We start from the raw sequence: 8,220 nt of genomic DNA, 5'->3' as shown, positions 1-8,220 counted from the left end.
ACACCATGTCACCAATACAATGAAAAGTCGACGGGATGCGAGGGGGGGGGGGCAGAGTGGAATGTTTATATTTAACAGTTTAGTATTTCCACTTGCTCACGTATTCCATCATCTTTTCATTGTATTGGTGACATGGTGTTATTTTGACCTGCTGAGTCTCTGCTCCTGGCTCTCTGGTGTACACTACAGTGTGTCTGCCTCCTGACTACTAACACACCACAGACTGTATGAGCCAACATCATTTCTCTGTTTCCCCTCTATCTCCACTGCTCTGATATAAACAAAGATACCATCGTCTTATTTAAAGCTGTCCCAGTGGCAGCCTTATCACAGTTTGGGAATGCTGACAGGGCATCGGCACCAGTGCTAATCAGATGCAATGAGGCAGTAAATTATTCCAAATGTCACAGCTCCCAAAATGGATTATGGGGCAAAGCTAGCTACAGTTGTGAGAGTATCAAGTCTGTCTGCAAATAGCAGCGACCTGGTTTTAGTTCAGCTTCATGGCGTTTTGACTGCAAAGAGAGATACAGGGGTTATCAGGTGCACTGCTGCCTGCCACACTGGCTCTTTCTGTTCAATAGGAGACCTTTACTCTCGTCAACATAGATCAGAAGTCAGAGGAATTTGTTTCACTAATCCATCGACCCAAGCTCGAGACCTTAAGAAGACAGTCCACCCCAAAATCGAAAAAACATATTTCTTCCTCTGACCTGTAGTGCTATTGATCAATGTAGATTGTTGAGATGGCAGTAGAGATGTCTGCCTACTTTCCAATACAATGGGACTTTATGACATTCAGCTTGTGGTACTCAAGCATAAAGAAAATACAGTTAAAAAACTCAAAAGCGATGTCTATCCAGAAATCATGACCCTGTTACTCAAGATAATCCACAGATGTTGTTGTGAGAACTTTCATGTATAGAACTGTTGTCTTTCTGCCATTGTTCCTGCATGAAAGTGCCCACAACAAGGAAGCCAACTGAAGTCATTATGAAGTCACTATTCTCTCTTCAAAACTACCAGACTCTGTTGACAAAAACGTTGAAAAGTCATTTTACCTCGCACCACACGGGAGTTGCTGGTCTACAGCTGTGACTTTGGTGTTCTGAAGGGTTAGTGTGGACTCACCAAAGTCACAAACAAACTAATGGATCGTAGACAGTGGTAGACTAGAAACCCCCGCGTCTCTTTTTCTATAGAGTCTACTGGCCTTGGCGAGAGCAAAGGTAGTTCCTCATCAGAAAGGTTATGTGGTGAAAATATTCTAAATATTTGACAAAGACATTTGAATGTCAACAGAGCATACTAACAGTGTTACTGTCCTCAGTAGATCGAGAGCGGCCAAAGTGTGTTATTTGTGCTCTGCACCACCGGAGAAATCAATGCAGCTGCAGGGCTGAGGGCAGAGAAGCCCATTGTGGGATTTAGGTAGAGTCCGATCAATCTCTCTCTGCCTCCGTCTCTCCCTCTCTGCTTGCCTCTCTGTCTTTCCTTACCTGTGTGTCTGCAGGAGTTCACCAGAGACCGCACAGTCTCCCCCTCTCTAAACTGCTGCAGCCTCTGCTTCTCTGAACTTTCTCCTGCACCTTCAGATTTGGCTTCAAACTTTACTCTCAGACCACAGTTGTCTCGTCAGAGGCCAATACTGATTTATTCCTGCTCGGCCAAACAGCAGAGTACTGATTGGAAAAACAGCGCTTGGCTCTTTTGTGCTGTACCTGATAGGTTCCTGGTCCTCCTTGTTCTCTTTACTGTGGATGATCTTTATCCCACTTTTCCTGGCCCGTGGACACCCTGAGAGACTGCAGAGAAATGACACATGTTGTGTATGTTACAGAGCTGAGGCATATAGAGTGTGTGTGTGAGTGAGTGTGTGTGTGTGTGTGAGAGAGAGAAGAAGTAGCAGAGTAAACTAAGTTTACTTATGATACATTTAGGATGTATGTGAGGCAGAGAAAGAGAGATATTGAGATAAAGGGAGGGACCGGTTCCTGTGTGTTGTACCTTCTGTGTGAGGCGTAGTTGCCAGTGATATGTCCCGAACCATCGCACCCTGGTGTCGGGCACCTGGGGCAGAAAACACAAAAAGGACTCAGGGTCTACAGCAAAGGTGCAGCATCCTGAGGATAAGTTACCCCGTGCTCTGCGTAGATTTATAGTTTTTACAGCCGTTATGTCCTTTTGGTATTAAAGGTGACAACGCAGGGGCAAACATTTGCTTCACTATGGTTATAATTAGAGTGACAATGGTAGGGGTCCTGTGTCTTGAGCGGTGGGCTAGGACAGACTAGGATGACTCTTGTATTTATCTATTCGTATAGCTGTAACAACATAACATTCAACATCCTACATTTTTGTGGAATTAAGTTAGTGAAACCTTTCTTACAATTTAAAAAAATTCTAAAATCTAAAAAGTTCTCAGAGCACACCCTAACCCCAGCCAAAGCGCTGTTATCTTTATTAATCTGTTTAGTACGGAAGCCCAAAGAAGGACGTGAGAGGAAGGACCCATCAAAGCTTTTAGTTGTATTTAGAGCATGGAGTGGTGCACGTCAGCCTCTTGTGGCTGAACAACAAACACTTGATCTTAAAAAATGATCCAAACAAAAAAAATTTTTTTTGATGTGAAAAAGTAACTTAGGAAACCTTTGTTCCACCTGTTTCACAGACATAAGATTATCTGAAACAGGAACACATGAGAGAAAAGTATTTAGATCAGACTTACAAAATGGATCACCAGAATGTCTTTTACTCACTCCCCTCACGTTAAGGACTGTTTAACGGCTTTTCCAATTTAGAGCAGAGGGGCTCGTAGACTTGTAAAGAGAACAAGGAGGACCAGGAACCTATTAGGCTATGTTCATATATATTTAGATTTGTCCAGTATTATCCATGCGAGCAGATATACAGTACATTTGCTGACTATTGATTGTCAGCTGCATTTCCTGTGCTGCTGACCATTAAACGAACTTTATGATGTGAATAAATACAAATTTGTTAGTTTAAGTTTTTGAAAACCCTCAAAAAATGTGATTTTGAGGTTTTCCATCGGTCGGTGTTGTTTAGGGGTTTGAGAGACCTTGAGAGAGATGGTATGTCACACACCGGTTATAATTATTGGATTAGATAAGAATAAGGCTGGCAATATTCTATATTTTGCTTAATGTCAGCAAATCCCATGAAAAGACCAAAACTATGTTAGTCCATTCTGACTTCCCTACCCTGTCTGTGGCAGTCCCACTGGTTCCTACTGACGATGTACATCTTTTAAAACGGATCATAAATATTTAGTTTCATAAAAACAAAAAAAAAGAATAAGGAATTGCCTTTATCATCTGGGAACTGTAGTTTTTAGCAAACATACTCAAACATAAAGAAATGCATTTTTTGGGGACTATTTTCAGTGGCGCATTAATTAATCAATAAATCCACATTTGGTGTGATGGTGAGTATGTGTGTATATATATATATATATATATATATATATACACTAATGTACTTGTTAGAAGGATCAATAGTTTGGTTCTTTTTAAGGGATTTGTTGACATTTAAACATTAAATATCAGCAGACTAGAAAGTGTTTTCCTTAGAAAGCAGTGAAATAAAGCTCCATGAGTCCATATTTGAGCCGCCTGCTGTGCTTTACCTGATGTTATGTGCACTAACTCTAATAAGGTGGACCTTGGCAGAATGAGCAAGACACACAAATCATACACATGTCAGTGAGTCATCTCACGCCTTACTTGAGCTCTTGTGCGTTGTTGGCCAGCATACTTCGAATGCTTTTATCGGCTAAAGGACAACCTGAGAGACTGAGACATACAACCAGTGGAACATTAGTCACACCACGACCGCTGTAACACAGAGTCATCTCTCAGACCACACTCGTCTCTACAAGCAGACATTTACAAACACATGCATACATAAGACATCAACCAGGAAATGCAAAAAAGAAGAAGAAAAAAGCCATGATGCAAGTGAGGGGAGCTGATCTAAATAAGTTACCCCTCTGAGTATTTGAATTCATATGTAACAACAGGGAAGTCTTGTTTTCACGCATGGTGTGCTCTGCACTCTACTTCAAACAGGACTGAGTGAATAAAACATAATGAATTAACATATGGGCTTGTTTTCAAAGACTGTGACTTAGCTGGAATCGTGAGCTTGTTCCTCGGGAAATCTCACGTACGTGCAGCCATGTCAGCCTCCAGACTGCTATCACTCAGCCCTCGCAGACTCACCTCACACCGCAACACTCGACAACTCTGCTCAAGTCTTCTCACTCTGATTGGCAAATGCTTAGTCTGCATTGCACTGTGGGAAGGGCCTGGAGGACTGAATAACATCGGCTTAGAAGGCTTTACAGCCGGCCCACTGAGAAATCACTTCATCCCGAGGTTCAGCTTAGAAACCAGCATGTATCCAATCTTTACATTCATTTAGTCTTCCCTTATTTCACCACACCCTCGTGTCGGCATGTCAAGTCGGAAATAGTCAAAGGGCTAACATATGATAGAGAGAGACATTCTGCCTACAGGTGTCTGACAGCATAGTCGAGTCAGAGGAAGCTGCCAGCTCTGAGATTGGTGTGGACAAATGGATAAAGCTGTTAAATAAAAAGTCATAGAGCAAAGCCAGCAGCACAGGATGAGGAAGAGGGAGAGAGAAAGGGCCAGTGGTTCCCTGAGGTTAACTGGAGCAAAGACAAAAGATGAAAACAAAAGAAAGAAAGAAGATGGCGGGGTTGAGCAGAGCGTGAGTGGGGGAGAAGCAAGTGGGGTCGGGTGGATGGGAGGAACACTGGGGGCCGTTTGGGAAGAGGAGGAGGGCTCTTACGTTATCAGGTCCTTCTTGCTCTCCTTGCAGTGGACGTACTTGGGCTTGGGGCTGGGCATGCTGACGTCTGTGGTGTAGGAGCGGTCCTCCAGCAGGTCGTGGAAGGGGTCCAGGTCGTCCGGCTGAGATTGGGTGGGAGCAGAGGGGGAGAGAGGAAGAAGAGACAGAGGGCGGTGGGGGGAGGAAGGCAGGGAGGGAAAGGGGAAGAGAGGGATAAAGAGGGATATATTTTTGATTCTCGCTCCATCGGTACACATTCAAGAAATCATGCTTGTGTGCAGTTATTATACAACACACGCACTCAACTGTGAGTTAGAAAGGATTTTATTAACTGGCACATGATGAAACTCATAACTAGAGTTTCTCATAAAACAGCCTTTTTGCTTCGCCTTCCTTCCTCAACACTTTGTCTGTTCACACACACACACACACACACACACACACACACACACACACACACACACACACACACACACACACACACACACACACTTCTGTCAGACCATACAGTCTTGTCAATTTGAATACTAATGGTTAGCCTGTGTGACTATTGAGTCTCACCTGTCAGTCTAACAGAGCAAGAAAATAGATCCCCTGAGAGGAAATAATGACTCAGTGCCAAACTTGGTGTAGAGTGTGTGAGTGTGCTTGCTCGTGTGGTTTGCGCATGTTCGTATAGCATTGCGGCGTGCGAGCGAGAACAGAACATCGAGGGGAGTTGGCCTGCTCTGCTCTCGTAATGCACCAGTCATCCTGCTAGATGGCACTGCGGCGCAGCGTCAGAGCGCTGCTGGCCGTGCCGGGCTGTGCTTTGTCTGCAGTGCTTGCAGCCGGGGCACGACGGCTGTTGATGCAAAAAAAAAAATCCTCTTTCTTTGCTTTCGCACTCACAGTGTACGTACAGTAATGCCCATAATGAGACGGGTCCAGATACAGCCCAAATTATCCGGCGCTCAAGCTGTCTCCGAGTGTGTGATGCTGGGTCAGCCAGCGAGAGTCTCCAATTAAAGGGAGCGCAGGCTGAGAGGCAGACAGGAAGGAGGACACATGCATACATACGGGGCGGAAAGTAGGCTGGGGATGGAACTCGCAGATACACGCAGACGCACTCCCAAAGAGACATGGGTACACACACACGTGCGCATATGAATATTCACATCCTGCACATACACCGGCTGAGACGCGTGTGTGCATACACGCGCCCGTGCACGCCGCCGACAGGCGCACCCAGCAGTGTTGCATTGATTTCCAGCAGTTCTTTGATGAGATGAGCTATTCCGATTCCCTCCCAAGGTGCTACTTTGCATAATTCATTTTTGGAGAGGAGCGAAAATGTAAAAACAGAAAGCCGGCATGCGGGGAGCATGATACAAACAGAGCGGATACCTCTGTGCATGGCAATGCTGACATCAATTAACATGCGGATTCATTATGTTTTCCTCAAAAATCCCTCATAAGACTTTGTAATGATACCAAAACGGGCGCCTAACACAGCGAGGTACCAAACCTGGAAGACAATCAGACGGCAATGCAAATGTTTGACTTGCAGACGGTGTGTTAAATCAACGGCGTGGAGGGAAATCATTTGGGCTGAGACACATTGAACAGGCACTACGTCAACTGTACCGTTTACCAGCATCAAAAAGCACAAGCTATCGTCAACATTTCCGTCTCGATCCTGGTATCGTCATGAACACCTTACAGGAAAGTGAACATGTGATGGGACATTCTGGGGCAGAGAGTAGTCTATTTGTCAAAAATGAAACATAGTTATGCATAAGAGTGATGACTAAATGTGTTCTGCTGCAATTAGCACAATATTATTCAACTTTATTTCAGGCGACTCAACCTTGACAGCAAACTTCTCCTATATTTGAACTGATACATAGAATATATATGTGTTCTATCTGGCCCCAAACCCCACGTGAGTGGTCAAGTGAATTCCCAACATTTTGCTCGCTGTTTCCTCCTTTACCTCTTTCTCGTCCTCGTCTATGTGTTTGATCTTGGTGTAGTCTACGGGCAGGTCCCAGCAGTCGGCGGAGTCCCCCATGCCGTAGCAGCGGGAGCCCAGCAGGGCAGCTTGCCTCTGGGGGGACATGGGCTCTAGAGGGGTGAGCACTGAGTCCCCTCCGCCGCCGCTGCACAGACGCTTGCTCATACTCAGGTCCAACGTACCGTTCTCATCAACGTCTAGACCCGGGCTCTGGAAAGTGGGATGCAGTTTGTGTGCGTGCATGTGTGCATGGGTGGGTGGGTGGGGGTAAAGTCAGTATATGTGGAGGGGATGGGTGTGTGTGTTGAGTTTCGCGTTTTCAGTGGGATGATTATGAGGAGGGGGGTAAAAGGGTGCACAGAACATAAGGAGGTAGGGATGGAGAGAAGGGGATGAAAGAGAGCGAGGGTTTCTGATTAAATAGCAGTCAAATTCATATTCTAGCATCAGAGGCGGGTTAAACAGTAGCTGAACACATGGTGAATACTAAAGAAGTACATGAAGAGTGCTTGAATTGTTCTGTTCCTCCAGTGATGTGTTCACTTTTGAAGTTTTTTTTAGATATCTGGAAAGATGGATCAAGAACACCTGCAGTTCAAATACCTGAAACAACATTCCAATGTGTTTTTTTTTGTCAGTCTAGGATGAAACATTGGACACCTGCGGTGTACAGCAGCAATGTGGTGTGACACTCACAAAAGAGGGTCAAAAGAAGAGCAGGTCATCAGTGCTCAAGGACGAGTGCATGCCTCTGTGAACCCCTCCTTCTCTCTCTCTCTCTCTCTCTCTCTCTCTCGTTTCATTCCATCCCACTATTCTGTGCCGTCAGAAGAGTGTGTGTGCATGACTTTGTGTGTGTGTGTGTGTGAGCCTAATGTGAGTGGACATCACAGGGGGACAGGGACTGAGGGTTAGGGGTGGGGTTGGGGTTGAGAGCAGTGATGAGCAGCAGTGGCTGGAACTAGACTGCTGCAGTCCCAAAAATAGAGGCACGACGATACTGTGTTCTGGGACTAAGTGGGCCACATCCAGCTAACAGCCTTGGCTGTGCCTCCTGAGCGTAGGCTTGTATCTGTACATCCATGCACGCATGCCTTTCCTTTAATCTACATCCGGCACATGCTGTATGCAGCCGAGCCCCCACTCCCGCAAGGCTTATGTTTTGGTCGGCATGTGCATGTGTCCTTGCTCTCATTAATGACCCCTTCTCTGACTCCCTTTCTCCTCTCCTCCTCATCCTCCTTGCTTTCTTTCACAAGGAGGAAAGCCCGCTCTATGTTGATTCCAGCTGACAGTGTCCCTAGGGGTGGATTCTCCTGGTGTCTGAAGCCAAAACCTCTGTGACGCACATTGACTCAAACGCGCGCGGGGGGGGGGGGGGGGGG

At 45.6% G+C, this 8,220-nt stretch overlaps 1 protein-coding gene across 1 annotated transcript in view; it reads right to left on the bottom strand.

Annotated features, from left to right (window-relative positions):
• Window positions 1–8,220, bottom strand: part of myt1lb (myelin transcription factor 1-like, b) — a 37,492-nt gene that overhangs the window by 5,287 nt on the left and 23,985 nt on the right. The window contains exons 7-11 of the mRNA XM_031876842.1: window positions 6,815–7,045; window positions 4,840–4,961; window positions 3,747–3,815; window positions 2,008–2,070; window positions 1,721–1,805 (exon numbers count right to left, since the gene is read on the bottom strand). Of these exons, the coding sequence (XP_031732702.1) occupies window positions 1,721–1,805; window positions 2,008–2,070; window positions 3,747–3,815; window positions 4,840–4,961; window positions 6,815–7,045 (570 nt within the window). The remainder of the gene's footprint in view (window positions 1–1,720; window positions 1,806–2,007; window positions 2,071–3,746; window positions 3,816–4,839; window positions 4,962–6,814; window positions 7,046–8,220) is intronic.

The sequence above is a fragment of the Anarrhichthys ocellatus genome, unplaced genomic scaffold (assembly GCF_004355925.1).
Source record: "Anarrhichthys ocellatus isolate YVR2014 unplaced genomic scaffold, GSC_Weel_1.0 scaffold117, whole genome shotgun sequence".
In the NCBI taxonomy this organism is placed as follows: Eukaryota; Metazoa; Chordata; class Actinopteri; order Perciformes; family Anarhichadidae; genus Anarrhichthys; species Anarrhichthys ocellatus.
Note: the sequence above shows the minus strand (reverse complement) of the source record. Positions and strands in the feature narration are given on the sequence as shown.